The following is an 18,244-nucleotide window of genomic DNA, read 5'->3' on the forward strand; positions in this document are numbered from 1 at the left end:
TGAGCTCGAGATGGCTGAATCCAGTGAGGCGGAGGCCTCGCCAAACGTCGGTGGAGCTTGAGCTTTCTGGTGTCGAGTGAGCCCGACAAGCTAGAGGCTTACTCATGGCCAGCCACCGGCTGAAGAAGAAGAAAAAGAAAAATTATATTCTTAGAAAAAAAAAAAAATAAAATAATTTTTTTAAAAAAATATAAAAGTTGTCCATTAAATTTGTATTGCATAAAATTATTTTAGCAGTATCATTTAAAAAAATCATAAGAAATAAGTTTTCTTCGGTTTAGTTAAATAGGTTAGGTATGGGTCGGGTCGGGTATGGGTCAAAAATTTTGAACTACAATAAATGGGTTATAAACGAATTAAATGGGTTGATTTGGGTTGATCCATTTATGACCCGACTCACCCGTTTAACGAGTCTAGCTATGGACGAAGCCGAAGTATAAAGCGGACAGTTGCTCCTCTTCCTCTCCATTTTTCACAGCCTCAACCTCTGCGTCTTATGTCACACTCCATCGTCTTTGTCCTCCACCGTGGCAGCCCTCTTTCTCTCTATCGCTTTTGTAGGCTCACCAGTGAAGCGTCTTAGCCATTTTAGACCCTCACACCGCCTTGTGTTGTCTGCATCATCTTTCTCCGCTTGAGGTGACTTGTTGGAAGACCAGCAGCAGGTCGGAACTTCCGAGACCTCTCTTAGCCGTGACAACATCCGATTAGGACTTGAGGCAAGCAAATTGTCTTTCCTTCTATGCTATGTAGGTTGATTGTTGCTCAACGAGGTCGATTCCCTTCTATGTTATGTAGGACTTGTGACAACATCCATTGTCTTGATAGATTTTGTACATATTTGTGTTAATTAGCGATTTTAGAAGACGTACATTGCTAGCATTATTAAGTCCTTGGTTTATTGAGTTCATGAATATGTTGTTGAGATTTAAGTATGTTTGATGTTTTTTTTTTTTTTTGGTCGGAAAGGCAAATATATTTAAGTAGGAAAGGAAGTACAACCCGAAACCAAGGCTTCATTACAAATTAAATCCAACATAGCTTGAGGTGGGTAGGAAACCCAGTTGAAAGGAAGGAGGCCTCGCCCGTGGGCCTTCGCAGCCCAGTCAGCTAGGGCATTGCATTCCCGTCGACAATGCTGCAGAGAGAGATGAGGAAAACAGAGCATTAGGGATTCACATTCGGCAAATAGGGCTCGACAGTGCCATGGTGGCAAACGGCTCCGAATCATGGTCTCGACAAGGATTTGATTGTCGGTTTCAAGCTGCAGGTGAGAATCAGTTTGCCTTTGGAGTCTAAGATGCTTTAGCGTTTGTAGAAGTGCTTGAGTCTCTGTTTCAAGTACCGTTGATGCTGGAACGGTGCACGTAAATCCATCTATCATCTTGCATGTGTGATCTCGAAATATGCTTGCAATCGCACCTGTATGATTAGGGCTAAGAAAGTGGCATCCATATTTACCTTAATAGTTCCTTGTCTTGGAGGTTGCCATGTATTGTTAAGGTGTTGGCGTTGAGGACCGATTGGTGCTGCGATCTATTTTGAGCTGAGACAAAATTTGGCCATATGCAGGGCTGTATCAACAAGCAGGTTTGGATGAGTTCGTTGATTGCGAAAGAGGAGCTGGTTCCGAGCCTTCCAAATATGCCATAAAAGAGCTGCAGTGATCTCAAAGACAAGTATGTTCCCCTTATGCTCAATAATATATGCAAGCCATTGATCGATACAGGTTGTTAATGAACTAGGAAAAGTGATGTTTACTTTCGGATTGCTCCAAATAGGTCTTGTCGATGAACAAAGTAGAAACGGGTGTTCAGTGGTTTCAAGAGTAGTAGCTGAGCATAATTTGCAAAAAGGGTCGAGGATAATTCGGCGATGAAACAGATTGGCTTTGGTAGGTAATGCATTATGGCATAGAGCCCATAGGAAAGTGTGGATTTTGGGGGCCGTTTTTGTCTTCCATATCTGCTTCCAGATTTTTGATGGTGTGTTAGAAGAAGAGGAAGCTTGTGAATGTACCTTGCAAGAAGTTGATTGAGTAATGTAATGATATCCGCTTTTAACAGTATAGTTTCCATCATGTGTGGCTGTCCAGCATAGTTTGTCTTCAGTGGTGATTGTCCATAGCTGAATGGTTAGAATCTCATCCACAACTTGAGGTAGGAAAGTCTGATGAAGAAGTGCTACATTCCATGTATTCTCTTCAGGAAAGATATAGTTCGCAACTAGTTTAGGCTCCTCTCTGTTCGCTGGTCCACCTAGGATGCCAATGTTCAACCATTTATCCTCTCTAGCATTGATAGAAGATCCATTTCCAACTGACCATTTGAGTCCCTCAATAATAGAATCTCTGCTAGAAGAATACTTTTCCAACCCCAAGAAGGTCGATATCCCTTATCAGCTTTCCATAAAGATGTAGATTGGAAATATAATGCTTTAAATACATTGGCTAATAATGAGGTAGGGTTATGAAAAATTCGCCAGGCTTGCTTTATTGAAGGATATGAGATCTCTGAAGCCCATTCCTCCTTTCTCTTTACTATTTGTTAGAAGATCCCAACTTTTCCAGTAAATGGCAGATCTGTTACGGTTGTTTTGCCACCAAAATCGAGCTATTTTCTTCTCAATAGATTTACAAATAGAAACAGGAACTTTGAATGTCATCATAGCGTACTGAGGTAAAGCCTGAACCACATATTTCAACAGAATTTCTTTCCCCCTTTGGAAATCAGTTTTTCTTTCCATCCCTCCAACTTAGAATTGACTCTACTTAATATCCAAGCAAACATATCCTTCTTAGAGGACCCCCAATCAGATGGAATGCCAAGATACTTACCAGTTTTAGCCAACAAAGGAACACGTAATTCATTTGCTAAGTTAGTCTTAAGGGGGTGAGGGCAGTATTTGGTAAGAAATAAACCAGATTTGTTTCTATTGATTGCTTGACATGTAGCTAGGCAATACTGATTTAAAATACTTGATAAGTATGTTTGATGTTGAATGACATGAATTGTGGACGAAATCCGGGGACGCAATTGTTTTCAGGTTCGGTTTACTGTAGACCCATAATTTTGCCAATTTTATACCGGTTTATACAATATGAATATATTGAGGCTTTCTTCACAAAAGTCGCTTCTTATTCCTTGCCCTAAAAATACACTTTAATTTCGCATTCTTCGGACTTTACATGACAATTTTATATTTGAAAAACATACGAATTTCAAATCAGCTTTTTGAACACCAACACCAACCCTTACACAGTTCTTATTTTCCACGGAATTTTTTATAAGATATTTGGATAAGTCTTCTCCATGAAAGCTGTAGATTTCATCTTGGACTATAACATGGAATTTTCCTATGATTTTTAGAGCTCATTTCACTGGTTAAACGTTCATCTTTCTGGCCGCATGATTTCTGGATTATAAAGCTGTTTATGGCTCAGTTTGATTTATTTTATTAGGCCGCATGAGCTGAATTGGATTTTATGTCTCCACGAAAGATGTTCCTCAGGGTCTCGTCCACATCATGTTAAAGTTTTGTAATTTTTAGAATTGATCTACTTGTTGAATGCTAGTGATTTTCAAAGGTGTGCAAACTGCCCTTTTTGGGTCAATTTTGGGATTTTGAATAAATTCCTTTTGTAAGTTGTCTTTTTAGATTGGTACCGTTGACTAACTATTTTGTACTATTTCTATGATTTGCAAACGGATGAAAGATGGTTGAATCTGAAATTGAATTGTTTTTTGTGCTTTAGCATAGTGAATGGTATTTTTGAATTGAATTATTGAATTGTTACACCATGGTATGAATATGTGGGAATGTCGTCGACCCTTGTGACGACAATGGGTGTTAGTAGAGATGCTTGAAGGGATAACTGGATTTTTTCAGATGCCTGTGGTGTAACATGGTTCCCCTAAATGTTCTTGCCATGCCGGATGGGCATGACATGCCCGAGGGGTAACGAGGTTCCCCGGAAGATGGTGGCAGCTGAATTCATAGCAAATATGATTATTGAAATTTTCAGATTCCATTTGAGATTTACTGGTTTACCTTTTTTTTTTTAGGAAATATTTTCTAATCTACTATTTTGATTTTGAAAAAGGTTCTCAACCAAGTTGATTTTAGAATGATTTCCTATATTTTGTATATTGGAAGTTCCTTTCTTGTGTCATTATTGACATATGTTGTATAGACTGGTTGACAGTTTGCTTACTAAGTTTTATGCTTACTCGTGGTTGACTATTCTCGTTCAGATCAGTAGCCAAGCGGATTCCACCAACCTCCCCCATGCATGTATGGTTCCCCAATGGACTTCACATGGAACCAGACCAAGTTTATCAACAACGACTTCCCAGATGTCATGTTTGTTAAGGTCACATCGATTCTAACAACAGAGATAGGAGCACCTGCTGATCCCATGCTCTTAATGTTCTTCGCCATCTATGCTCGAGTTGGCGGGCTTTTAGTGGGACCACTCCCACTTCCGAGTGACGATGGACCAGGTGATAGCGGCGGCATGGTGGAGTGAGAAGGAGACAAAAGAATGGAGGTAGCATTTTTAGGAAGACCAGACAGCGAATTTTGGATGTGTTGTGGATGGAAGACAAGTGATTCTATAGAGAGCTAGGTTTGGGTGGTGCTAGTTTGGAGTGGTGGTATTTTTGTTGGGTCCCCTATTATACCCCTCCCCGGTCACCTAAGTACATAAATAAGAAATAAAATGAAATTGCCTAGTTTATATTTCCATGTGTTCCTTTGAATTTTTGTGTCTTGGGTTGTTATTCTTTGTCCATATACCCTTCTGCATGCATAACAAGTGAAAAGATTTGAGTAACCATGAGCCTGCATGGTAATATTTTTGTTCCTCTTGATTTCTGTTCTTTTATTATTCGGAACAAAAAAAAAAAAAAAAAAACAAAATCCGTTTGGTAACGCTAACTTGACTTTTTTATTCCCTGGAATAGAAAAGTAGCAGGAATAGATTTGGAAAGAAACAAAAAAAAAAATAGTTTTTATTTCTTATTCTTGGAAATAATTTCTAGAAATAAGCCAATTTTCTTTTTTACTTTTCTTTGGTTCTTCCCTCTTGTTGTGGCCACCTCCAATCGCCCAAAGCGCCCGTCGACTGTCGCCCACCGGCCGTCACTTCCAATCGCTGCCGTCGCCGCCGCCGTCGACACCACCGCCGACCGTCGACGCCAACGCCGACCGTTGACGCCACCGCCGTTGACGCCACCGCCGACCGCCACACGCGCCGCTAACCGTCGGCCGCCGCCAACCATCGCCGCGCCAACAACGTCGGTCGCCACTAATCGTTGCCGTTGCCGCCGCCGTAGACTATTGGCCGCCCGCCACCGATCATCGGCCGCCTCGCCCGTTGTCACCACCGGCCATCGCCGACGCCACCGATTGCTGATTGCCTTCGCTCGTCGTTGCCACCGGACATCGCCATTGCCGTCAACTGCCGGCCGCCTTCGCTTGTCACCGTTGCCGCCGCTGAGCGGGTGGGTGCGGGAGGTGGCGACCGATGGGCTGTGTGGTGGCGGTCGGCGGTCGGCGATCGTGCAGCAAAGCAACGGCGACCGGTGATCAACGGTCGGCGATTCTTGAGCAAAAATAAAAAATAAATAAATACAAAAAAGAAATTGTTTCGTACCAAACGCATTTCTATTCTTTTTCTATTTCAAGAGTAGAAATTTTGTATAGTTATGAAACACCTTCTTTTACTAGAAATTATTTATTTATTTTTTGTGAAGGATTTTACTCAGAAATTGTTCCCAGAGTAGAAATAGAAAAGAATTATTTTTGAAAAGAAACTGTTCCCCAGCCAAGAAGCATTACCATGCACACACCATGTTAGCCTTGACGTGCTGGGGACGTCACAATACATGCTCCACCGACGAGAAATGTCTTCAACTTGAATTGAAGAATCCCCATAAATGAAGCTCCTTGTGCTTAGTTTAGTTAGGAAATGAGTTAAAAGAATTCCTAATTTTTATCCTTTTATACTAGTTAGAAATTTGAGTTAAAGAAAAATATTTTAATTATCAACAAAAAAATTGGCAAATTTTGTCGTTAACAATGTAAATATTTTTCTTGAACTCATTATACTAGACAATAAAAAGAAGAGGAAAAGTATTTTCCAAATTTCTGATTTTCTACTGTATAAATGGGGCTTATATAAGGAATTATCCGGTAGAGCCCTCCATAAATATTTGTGCATCGAGGGTTCATTTGTTTCTTGAAAAGTTTACAATTTCTGCAAAATATTTTTTAAAAAGTCATGTTTCAAGAAAATGACTTTATTTTCCAATTTTCACTGAAGTCTGAAAATTAATTAGAAAATATTTTCTGCGATTTGATGTGGAGAATCTCATTTGATTTTTCAGGAGAAAATTACTCAAAATCGATTTTTTAAAAAAAAAAATTATTTCCTTTTTTTCTTTTCTCTTTTTTTCCTTCTTCCTCTTCATGGCCTTTACTTTCTCACCACCACCCCTATCTCTTTCCACTACCAGCGATGGCCACAAGTGAGTTCACAGCTCGTTGGCCTTAGTTGAGCTCTAGCTTGGGCTCATTGACCATGGCAAAGCTCAGGTCACCTAGATCAACCGAGCTTTGAGCTCATTGGCCCATGTCTTGGTTGGTTGTTGGGCTACCGATTGTTGCTGAGGTGCGCACTTGACGAAGAAAGAAAATAGAAAAGGAAAAAAAAAAAAAAAAAAAGAATTAAAAATAACAAAAATTTTCGATTTTTTTTTAAATAAAAAAATAATTAAGATTTTGAATTTTGTAAATAAAATAAAAAGAAAATAAAGAATTATTAAAAAGGAGACCAAGTAAGCATATAGTCATCCTTCATGGACATATGACTGCATCCGAACAAAAGAATTAGCGACCGACCACCAAATCGTCTATCATCATTAGTAATGAGTACATGCTAAGATCTCTATATAGTTGTGACTTCACCTTTCGGTGATGTGAGCTTAGGTTTTGCCTCTTGAACAACATCACTATACACAGACAAAAAAAACATGTCAAACAAGCTTAAATCTAATACTCGTGAGAGTGAGTCATTTAATAAGTGTGAGACGTTAAAGCTTCTAATAAAAAAACGTTAAATGTTTAGTGTCATTATTCCACCACTAAACATCGAGTCCACTAAATTGAGGAGTCCTCACTGCAAGCACCATTGCCACTCGAGTAAAATTAGTCAAATCCTGTGTCGAGCAAGGACGGTCTTGCTTAGCAGTTGAATGAGACGGCAAGCTGTTTTCCCTTGCGCTCCCTTGGCGCTTTTCCCCTCATCAGTGGTGTGAGTTTCTTCCCTATCCTCGTCGATAGCTATTTTCCCCTGCAACCCTAGAATCCCATTTTGTGGTCTTCCTCAATCTAATGGCTATACCCAAACCCTTTCCACCAGACTAGCTTCCTTGCCATCTACCCCCAAATCTTGCCCTTTTCAAGCACACCAAAACCCTATTGACAACCTCCTAGTTTTTGCCCTCCAATCGCATCATCCTCACATCTCTTCCCCCCAATTTGCGAACGATGGCGGATAAAGTAGCATGGACTTGCAAAGGTAACTATTCTCTAACCCCAGGATTGGATAATCGCTGATTTCGGTTTTCACCTCCAACCTTACCGGAAGCCTGAACCCAAAACCCAGAAATCACATCCGGCAGAATCAGTAACCACAACCTCCACAAGCCCCTATAATCCTTTCGCAGCATTCTCCCCATCCAATGCATAACCATATCCCCAAAATACCTTTGTTCAACATATCAAATACTCACCTATAGAGCTCCCTTCACTCCACCTAGCTCCGACACCAAACCATATAGCAAACCAAAACCCAAACCCAGATCTACCACAACAAACAACTATACAGGTTAAAGATGGACAAAATCAAAGAAAATCAACTTCGTTTGGCAGCATTATGCAAAAGTATGGGAGATCTTTGGTCAGAAGATGAAGTCACGGAGCTGGATGCCCACATACCTGACAAAGATAAATAGGAAAGTGAATTAACTCTGTATGGAAAATTGCTTTCTAAACCGAATGTCAATTTCCAGGCATTTATCAGCATGATGAGGAAGGCATGGAAAACAGATTCTATTAAATGTGAAGTTATTGAACGGGTTTTTTCTCCTTCATATTTGAATCGGTAGAGGACAAAAAAAGAGTTGTAGAAAATGGACCTTGGTCATTTGCAAGTAAACTTGTTCTCTTGGAAGGTGATCCTGACATCCCTGAACATTACTATGACTTTTCACATAATACATTTTGGGTGCATATATTGGGGTTACCTCGAGCTCGAATAAATGAAGACTTTGTTCAAAACATAGCCTCAAAACTAGGCAAAGTGGAGGATGTAAAACTGGAAGCCCATAACAATAGTTGGCGCAAGATAGGCAAAGCAAAAGTAAGCCTAAATCTATCATGCCCCTTGAAAACAGGAACAATGGTTAACTTAGGAGGGAATAAATGGTGGATGGATTTTAAATATGAAAGACTATCTCATTTCTGCTACTCATGTGGTCGAATTGGGCATTGCGCCAATTTCTGCCCTAAAATACCTTATGAGGAGACGGGGTTGGCTCAAGACAAATTAAGAAAATATGGTTCTTGGCTGAGAGGAGAAGTTAGAGAATCCAGCCCTTGTTGGAAGACCTTTTATGGGCAAATTGATCAACAACCTGAAAAGGAGGAAATGGTGCCTAAAACCCCCCATGCCATCTATTGATAAAGCATCCAGATTAGAGCCATTCGCTATTGAACCAGAGGCCTTAGCTATAATCTTACCCACTGTTCCAACAAATGAACCAGGAGAAGATGTATGGATGGATGAACATGTTCCCCCAAACAAGGGGAAGAGACCTTAGCAAACCCAGCTCCTACTTCTTCTCTCAGTCGAGGAGGATAAAGGGGCTAAATACCTGAGGAAAAACAAGAACAAACTTAAAACCCCAATGACAAAAAAACATAAAAGGGTTAACCCTTATGAGAAAAGATCCTCTACAATTCAGCTTTTAGATGAGGAGAACTTATTGGATACCCCTATCCAATCGTTGGAAGGCGTTATGGAACGGGCTTTGGTGGCTAGCCCTAATAAGCTATTAGGTTATACATGAAGATCCTATGCTGCAATTGTTAGGGTCTGGGCACACCCCTAACAGTTCATCACCTTAGAATCTTAGTGGCTTGAGAGAGACCTAACTTGGTGTTCCTTATGGAAACCAAGAATAAAGAAAGCAAGGTTGATCAAGTACGAAAGAGTCTAAAGTTTGGCTATTATTCTACTATAATTAATCCAATTGGAATTGCGGGGGGATTAATTCTAATGTGGGATGATCAAGTACAAGTGGAAGTTCTGGCATGCTTTAGGGAGATCATTAATGTAAAGTGTAAAGTTCTCAGCAGCAGTGATCAAATGAGAATATCATTTCTACATGCATCTACCTCCTACCAAGTGAGATTAAGCCTTTGGCAAATGCTCTCCTCAATTAATTCATCCAACAACCTACCTTGGCTTTGTATGAGATATTTTAATGAAGTTCTTTATTATTGGGAAAAAGTTGAAAGAAGAGAAGCAGATAGACATAGAATGGTGGCTTTTCGTGCTTTCATGGACTCATGCTCATTAATGGATATGGAAAGTAAATGCTGCAAATTCACTTGGACTAATAATAGAGAAGGAGATGACGTAGTGAAGAAAAGGCTAGATAGAGCTTTATGCAATTGGGCATGGAGAGTACAATTTCCAAACGTGGAGGTCCTTGCTTTACCGACAATAGGTTTGGATCACATCCCCTTGCTACTTGCACTGGAACCAAATTAGTCAAATATGCCATCTATCGGTCCTTGAAGCAGAAACAATCTTTCATATTAGGTAAAAATCTTATCCGGATTTGAATTATCTGTCTTATTGCCCAATATAAATAGATTGTGACCTAACTTGCATATTTTGAGATTTTTAGGCATATTTTTATTAGGAAACATTCCTAATTCAACAATGTGTGCATAGTCGGTAGCTCGATCTCTAGTAATGAGATTGGGTTATCGATTGTATGAAAAATCGGCAATCTAATCCTTAAACCTTAGGAGAAGGGTGTCGGTTTTATTTGTTCTCAGTTTAAGCTCGAATGGATATCTTTTGGTGATTTTGGAGTTTAGCTATTGCAATTTTCTTTATTCTTTGAACCTTTTTCTATTTGAAAAATATAAAAAAGGTTCCACGATAAATGAGAACAGATTTTAGATAAAATTGCATAGTACATTAGGATAAGTTGTAGGTAGGATTGTATAATAGATATTATTTACAGGTTTAGAATAAAATTCTAATTAAAAATAAGATTTAACCTAGTTTATTTCCTTGTTTGAATTGGACAATATCCTACTTTAGATAATTTATTTTTATTAATTATTAATTACGAATTTTAGTTATGAATCCCAAAATAACATCATATTATTCAGAAGGCTGCTAAGTCATTACTAGCCATTTCATATTGTTGTCGTCATCTTGCCACGTCATTGTCAAATGCCCACGTCATCATTATATTCCATGTCATCATATGTATGCCAAGTCCTTGCCATGTCACCATCGTTCATGCCATGTCATCAATTACATGTCATTATGTTAGTTATTTAATGATTTTATGCTAAGTTTATTTAATTAAATTGCATGCCTTGTAAAATTAGGCTGCATAGGCGTAATTTAGAGCTAAACTTACATTCATTGTATAAAGTTAATCTTCATTAACAAAGAGATAACCCAAAATGAGTTAATTAGAATTGTATAGTTATTTATAAAATCATGGCTAGGCTTTTAACTCGTGGTGTATGATTTTTTTATTTTTTCTGGCAATCCATTTATCTACTCCTTTTGATTATTGAGTGTTAATTTAATGATTAAGCACTTGCATATTCATCCCTCACATATTAGTGGATGTGTTTAAAATTAAGTAGAGCTACTTGCTAAAATAGTTTTGAAAATAAAAGAGAAAATGTATTTAAAGGGCATTAGAATAATTTAGTGTAATCAAGTTTTCGAATCCCTTCAATCTCTGGTTCATAGAAATAAAGTATTTTCTCACACTTGGATTTCTAATTATCTACAAAATTGTGGCGACTCGAAATAAATTATTTTGCATATCAAGAACTTGAACCAAAAGTTGTAAATTGGAAATGGCTTGGGAGAATTTGAGCTAGGTGCAAGTTTAGTGTTCAATTAGTTAATTCTTTAGGTGGTTCAACTTTCGGGAAGGTCATTGACTCATTTCATTTCTAAACATACTAGATCGATTTATAGTGTGTGAGGCCTAAAGGTACAAGGTTTCAATAAATATGTTAGTTATTGGGAAGTCTTTTAATATGAAATATGTCGTAGCTAAGCCACATAACACAAGCTATATATATATAATATGTGACCTATTTATTGCTAAGTCAAACTCCTTGCTGATCATTTCATCTGTATTTTGATGGCATTTTTTTATGTTATTTGTTTTTAAAAAAATGGGAGAAACTTATAAGGGAATTTCCATAGCGTATGTATATATGTGTATATAAACGTTTCGGGTGTTTCGAACTCAATTGGAAATATGTCCACCAATGAGATTTACATTTGAGAAAAAAAGATCGAAAGGCTTATCCTGATACGGTCAAACCCTTTCTTTTTAAAATAAAAAATAAAAAATCCTGATATGGTCAAACCATATGAGAAAATATCATTTGGGCCAGCCCTCCTGGATGGTATCTCAAGCAACACTTGAACAGCGATGATGGTAGCGGAGAACACGTCTGATTCGAGGCTCAACGTCAAATCCAACGGCTCCAACACCTTCGACACCCATATGTTTAATTAATCATTGCACTCCACTTCTATATTCCCTCCTCCCTCTACACCTCTCTCTCTCTCTCTCCCTCTGCAACTTCCTTACTTTTCAACGGCTGTCCGGTGCCCGCCGCATCAGAGACGCCGCCGCGATCCTCCATCGGCCAGATCTCCCCACTCGCTCCCTCGGCTTTTGTCGATCTGGTATTCTTCGAACTCCACCGCCGCGTCGATGAGATCTTCTCTCTCGTTCTCGCTCCGGTCCCCGATCTGGGATCGGCTTGATGTGCGTGTTCGATTGGCTGGTTCGCTGAAAAAGCATTTTGGTCGTTTTCCTAGGTTTTCGTCTCCCTGAGATCGACCGTGTCTAGCGTCGCGAGAACGAGGAATGGCAGTCGCACCGGCGCGGGCTCGGGCCGATTACGACTGCCTCATAAAGCTCCTCCTGATCGGCGATAGCGGTATGCCCTTATTTCCCCCCTTCTCTTTTTTGGGGCTTTTCCATCGGCACGCGAAATGGACTGATAGTTCCCGTGAACAGAACCCCATCTCTTTGTTCTCCCTCATCGATAATCCAGCTCATGTTTGGAGTTCTCGTGGTTCGAACTAGGCATGTGACCTTTATTTGAATGGTTAGCCGGCATCGTCGTATTTGAAGTTAGGGAGATGGGAGAATTTGGAGCATTGTTACAATGCTACCACAGGGGACAAAACGATATGAGAAAGTAATCTCATGCGATTATTGTTTACGGTCTCTGTTCATTTCCTTTGGGACAGGGAGCCAAACCCCCGTTAAGTTTCAGGATTTTAACTGAAATGCCAAAGAAGTTACTAGTATTTTGAGCCTCAACTTATTTTTTTATGGCATAAAGACTACACTGTCATCTACTTTAGCAAGTTTTAAACGGCTTGGTACTTTAGACTTATAGTGAGGCTTTGTAGATTACTGTATGTTCTCTTGGTGGATTGAAGACAATTGGATTGTTCTTCTGACACTACTTTGGCTATCTATACTGCTTGGTTTGCTAGTATGTTGATTGAAAAGGTCTCGTTAGTGGCATTAATTTTATGTTTCTTAAAGACTGACATGTTAAGCTACCAAATAAGGAATAATTGCAAAAGCTAATATAATGTCTTATTTCGTCATTGTTATGAAGATTAAATGTTTCCTTCCTAAATATGGTTAACCAGTTGTGATAGGCACTCGTTAATGTAATCTTGTTCATATTATACATATTTTCAAGGTGGGAAGAAAGTTTATCAGGAGTTGAATGTGGGAAAAATTATTTTATGTAATACTTATATGATGTTGTATGCATACGTGACATCACCAACTAGCAAAGTGCTACTGCACTGTCCTTTGTTGAAAAAAAAACATTTATTACCGTCCCATATAAAAAAGAACCACATATAAAGACAAACATTTGATTGATTATTCATGTGGGATGTTATCACCTTTATACATGTTCAAACTGTTCTTCTTTTTTTCGAAATTTCGTGGTTTATGAGTAACACTTCATGTCGAGTAATTCTAAAATGGACTAGCAGTGATCACCTCATATCTCTTTCTCTTCTGGCATTATTATGGCAGGTGTCGGTAAGAGTTGCCTCCTCTTGCGCTTTTCAGACGGTTCCTTTACTACCAGCTTCATAACAACTATCGGGTGGGGCTATCTGAAACAAAAATTGTCTCAGTTTTGATGTTGACAAGTTCAACTAATTGTAGTAGGTTGTCTTTTAATTTGCAGGATTGACTTCAAGATCAGGACCGTAGAGCTAGATGGAAAACGAATTAAATTGCAAATTTGGGATACTGCTGGACAAGAGAGGTTCCGAACAATTACAACTGGTCAGTGTCTGGGTTCAAATACAGTTGGGCCATGGGGTGGTGACTGTTTAACTCATAATCTGGATCAATGTTTATTTACCTAATAAACTAAATGTTGGCCAGTAAAAGGAAAACCTAATAATTTGGACGTGGAATTGATCCTTCACCAATTTGTTTTCCAATTGCTGTTTGTGAAAGTTTTAAAGTAATAATAGGATTTTTTTTTTTTTTTAATTTGATCTCTAGAGTAATATGGATGTGGTTCTTTCTCCTTGGCATTTCTCTTCATGGGATAACATAGTAGTTGGTTATGTTTTGAACTGGTCTGAAGGGTTTCCTTCTGAATATTGAAGAGTGAATTCATAAAATCTTAGCTGCTACTAGAGAACTTTAAATGCAAGAGTCCAGCTTATGCCTTGGTAGTGTAATTAGGTCCTTACTGATCGTGCTCTGATAACAAAAATTTTGTATTACAAATTTTCTCTTTACGGCTGTCCATTTCTGCCAACCCGAGTGATTGAAAAAGTTGGCTAACTGGATTATCTTTGTGTTGCAGCTTACTACCGTGGGGCCATGGGTATACTCCTTGTGTATGATGTGACTGACGAATCATCTTTCAACAGTAATTGGATCTCCCTCATCAGTTAGCTCTTGCATAGTTGTTTCTTTCTCTTTCATGTTTGAAAAAATTGTTTCATTATTGAGTACACTCCTTTTCTGATCCAGGATTTATTTGTCTTTTGCACACCTTATTCCTTTTGGTTGATTCAGTCTATTTCTTCCTTCAGATATCAGAAATTGGATCCGTAACATTGAACAGCATGCTTCTGATAATGTGAACAAGATACTTGTGGGTAACAAGGCTGATATGGATGAGAGCAAAAGGGTATGTTATATCCCTGCATAAAAAATGCCTCCATGTTGTTATACATTCACCTGCTGGTCATTCTTGTTGATATTTGTTTTATACTTGGTGGGTCCTTATCCTTTTTCAGGCTGTTCCTACCTCAAAGGGCCAAGCACTGGCCGATGAATATGGTATCAAGTTCTTTGAGACTGTAAGTACAGTTGGTTTTCTCTTGTTGAAATTTCTTACTGAATTTTTGTAAATTCGTGCCTGTGCTGAGTATGTGTTCAACTTCAGAGTGCCAAGACGAACTTGAATGTAGAGGAGGTTTTCTTTTCAATAGCGAGAGATATCAAGCAAAGGCTTGCAGATAACGACACAAAGTCTGAGGTACATTTTCCTATATCGAGATTAAAGCTTGTGATTTTCAGCGCTTATCAATTTAATTTGCTCATTAAAATAGATTGTGCCAGGGACCACAGTCATAGCTTGTGTTAGGGAACATCTCAATCTTCGTGCAGTTTGTAAGACCAGGGCAAACCTGTTCTGCTGAGAAGTACTATAACGGCTTCCACAGATGTCTCTTGCCTTGTGAATAGATTTAAGTATTAATCTCTGATACATGGTCTTTATATTGTGTTTCGTGAAACAAGCCACTTCCATCGTCGTTGACATATGTAACTTTATTTTTAATAACTAGCTAACCATCCAAATCAACGGCAATAAATCTGGCTTGTCTTGAAAATGTCACACAGCATGTACCATAGAGAAGACCTAGATCTGAAGGCCAAATTTAGCTTTGTGTGCAAAACTGTCCTCTTCAGGTTGGGTTCTCAGTCCCTATTACATGTGTTAACAAACTCCATTTTGCCAACAAGATAAGGCTCACATGCTTTTTAAATTTTTTATCGGATATTATGTGCGCTTGTGTGTGGATGCTTTGTTGGGCTGGATGGGCATTTTAGGTCGGCACTTTAAGTTTCTCAGAAATAGTCCTCTGAGAGTACCATAAAAGGAGGAAAAAGAATTGAACTTCTTTCTGCAGACATTAATTATCTGTTCCTGATTCTTGACCTCTTTGTTGTTTGGTCAAACTATTGCAGCCTCGAGCAGAATTCAGGATCAATCAACCGGATCAGGCATCAGGGGCTGCTCAAGCACCACAGAGATCTGCTTGCTGTGGTTCTTAAGCAAGTTTTGCTCAAGTCACTGCAGTAGTGGGGAAAATTGATTTTGTTATATATCTGGTGGGTCCCATTGTTTTCGCCATACATCACTAAATGCTACTTTTGTGTGGATGGTAGATCTGTCGACATCCAATAGCAGAATGAATTCTTGGGCAACTGTAATATGAGGAACTAATTATGTGCAGATTCCTGCTGAGATTTCATCTCATTAAGTTTGACATCCCATTATCAACTCTACTGTATTATTTCTTGGAAGAGGTTGCTATGATGTTCTGGTAATTTTTTAAGCGACCAATTAGTCTCAAATGCGACCACCCCCCAACAAACCAGCCCCCTCCCTTTTTGGTTGAATTATTTTTTCCTTCAAAGTGAAGCTTTTAGAGAATGCTGAAATTCCTTTTGGGGCGCTAATGCTTTCTCTATTTAGCTTTGCTATGACTGTCTAACGGAATTCCCTTTTTCTTTTGTATGTTCTATCGTGCATGTTTTTTTTTCTTAAACAGCATTTGCTAATTAATGAGAAGTGTGCCGCTGACTAACAGGTAGATATGATATATATGTGGAAAGAAAAGACTGGTAGCTCTATTATACTTTGGTAAAGAGTAATACGATTTTATGAAGTACTGTGCATGTGATTGGTGTGGATTATTGTATTTGGTATTATCGGATTCCAATTCCATTTCTTCCTTGACATCCCAAGATATCAAGCGGTAGCTCTTTACTGCAAAAGTTAGAAAAGCACTTTCGTCCGGTTTGATGCAAGATGAAACTCTTCACTGCAGTTCTAATCGTACACTTGGGCTCTTAGGTAGTGCTCTACGCGGGACGAATGGCTTGAGTTTTCGTTTGGTCATCACTTGTGCTTCTCCTATTTGTCGAGGGAAAGTATCAAAAAAATTAAATTCACTGCATTGGTACTAATTTAATTCTAAACATTTTAATTAAATCAATTTATTTATAAATCTTTTCACGTCAATACTAATTAAGTTTATCCGGTCAATTAAAATTGAAAATTGTTGACGGGACGTTGGTTGTTATATGTATTTCGGTTAGCGCTAATATGAATATTGTATTTATTTATTAGTCGAATATTATTTTCGAATTTTTTATTTATTGTTTAGGTTTCTCTTTTTTTCCTTCTCCTCTTTTGATTTTTTTTTCCCCTTTCCTTTCTTTTTTTTCCCCTCTTTTCCTTATTTTCCTCTGCCAGTCACTAGGCTTTGTGATGGTTGGCAAGGGCAGGGGCTAGGACGTCGCTCGCCAGAGAAAAAAAAAAATTTGATAATAAATTTGAAAAAATAAATTGAATTTCTACATTATTGCCGGTCGACCAATGATCTAAATTCGGACAGACTTAATTGGTACAAATGTGTAAAGGTTTATGTTATAAATTGATTTAATTGAAAGGTTTTAGTACTGGTGTAATTGGTTTAAGACTTATTTTGTACCTTTTCCATGTTTCGGGTGAAGATGCAACAATAAATATAATGCTCAGACTTTTGTCTATCAGCTTATCTTAGTAGGCCGAGTTGATATGGACTCAAAAGGTATGACGCATTCCTTTCTTAATCTTTGATTTGAATTCAAATTGGTCGCCTTTGACTTTCGAACTGACCTACTGTCTAGTTAGTTGGCAAAGATTAAGGAGAACCCAGCTTCCTCTTTGTTCGTTATATGTAACTTGGAGGTTGCTTTGCCATCGCTTTTGATAACGCAGAGCTCTCAGCTTGTTCATCAAAACTTTCCCTAGCTACCATACGTGGTGAGAGCGACGCATCGTCGCCACGAGTCCGTGTCATTAGGCTCTGTATACAGATACAGGGGAAGTCTACCAAGTGTTATCTAGTGAAAGTGTCCATCAAAATCACGGTCAACTGTGGGGACGGACACAGGACAGATCCCCGATCCGGTCTCAAAATTTCCCAGCCGAAAAAAAAAAAAAAAAAAAAAAAAAAGAGGAAAGGAAGAAAATCGGGGAGACGAGACGGGGTGTGGAGATGGTTTTGACCTTGGCCCGCCTCAACGATCCGCCTGACCGATAAATGATTATAAATAGTATGTCTCGTATATGTTTTATACAAAAATACTCCTTAAACATTTTCTTTATGTATCTCTCCTATTTTAGTCTTAATTTAATGGGTTAAGAATTACACGACAAAAATTATCACTTGCTTACTTAAGAGTTGAAAATGAGAGATCTTTATCTTTTATAAACTAGGCGAAATCATATTTATAAGGGTTAATCCTACAAAAAAAACCTCGAACTAATTTTTTACTTAGAAAAATCCAAAACTAATACACTTATGACAAATTTACTCCAAATAACCATAAAAAAAAAACTCTCAAACTGGTACATTAATGATAAATTTATTATAAACTAATTTTTTAACCGCAAAAAAGAGAAAATCCTATTTTTAATTGTTTAATTGACGTGGTATTAGGCTTTTGCAGTTTATGTGTGAGCACAAACCTTGATTTTATATGAGATGCAAGCTAGGAAGGTTCTCTAGGTAAGTAGTGTGGTAAAATTGTGTTTCATGTGTTCTATC

The 18,244-nt window shown here is 38.4% G+C and overlaps 1 protein-coding gene across 2 annotated transcripts; it reads left to right on the forward strand.

Moving 5' to 3' along the window:
• Window positions 1–11,873: 11,873 nt before the first annotated feature.
• On the forward strand, window positions 11,874–15,982 carry LOC104436348 (ras-related protein RABE1c). 2 transcript variants are annotated; one of them, XM_010049095.3, is made up of 9 exons: window positions 11,874–12,037; window positions 12,173–12,294; window positions 13,425–13,497; window positions 13,582–13,682; window positions 14,218–14,304; window positions 14,450–14,547; window positions 14,657–14,719; window positions 14,806–14,898; window positions 15,612–15,982. In XM_010049095.3, the coding sequence occupies exons 2-9, from the start codon at window positions 12,222–12,224 to the stop codon at window positions 15,696–15,698; spliced, it is 675 nt and encodes a 224-aa protein (XP_010047397.2). In that variant the 5' UTR covers window positions 11,874–12,037; window positions 12,173–12,221; the 3' UTR covers window positions 15,699–15,982. The 2 variants fall into 2 exon arrangements, with proteins under 2 accessions (XP_010047397.2, XP_010047405.2); XM_010049103.3 differs by having other exon boundaries at window positions 14,218–14,283.
• Window positions 15,983–18,244: the final 2,262 nt, after the last annotated feature.

This window comes from Eucalyptus grandis, chromosome 1, assembly GCF_016545825.1.
Source record: "Eucalyptus grandis isolate ANBG69807.140 chromosome 1, ASM1654582v1, whole genome shotgun sequence".
In the NCBI taxonomy this organism is placed as follows: Eukaryota; Viridiplantae; Streptophyta; class Magnoliopsida; order Myrtales; family Myrtaceae; genus Eucalyptus; species Eucalyptus grandis.

Excerpts from the sequence above, each read along its gene's own strand:
- LOC104436348 (XM_010049095.3), top strand. The coding sequence starts at position 12,222 with ATGGCAGTCGCACCGGCGCGGGCTCGGGCCGATTACGACTGCCTCATA. Across the intron at positions 13,683-14,217 it reads GTTCCGAACAATTACAACTG|CTTACTACCGTGGGGCCATG; the intron begins GTCAGTGTCTGG and ends TTTGTGTTGCAG. Across the intron at positions 14,899-15,611 it reads ATAACGACACAAAGTCTGAG|CCTCGAGCAGAATTCAGGAT; the intron begins GTACATTTTCCT and ends AAACTATTGCAG.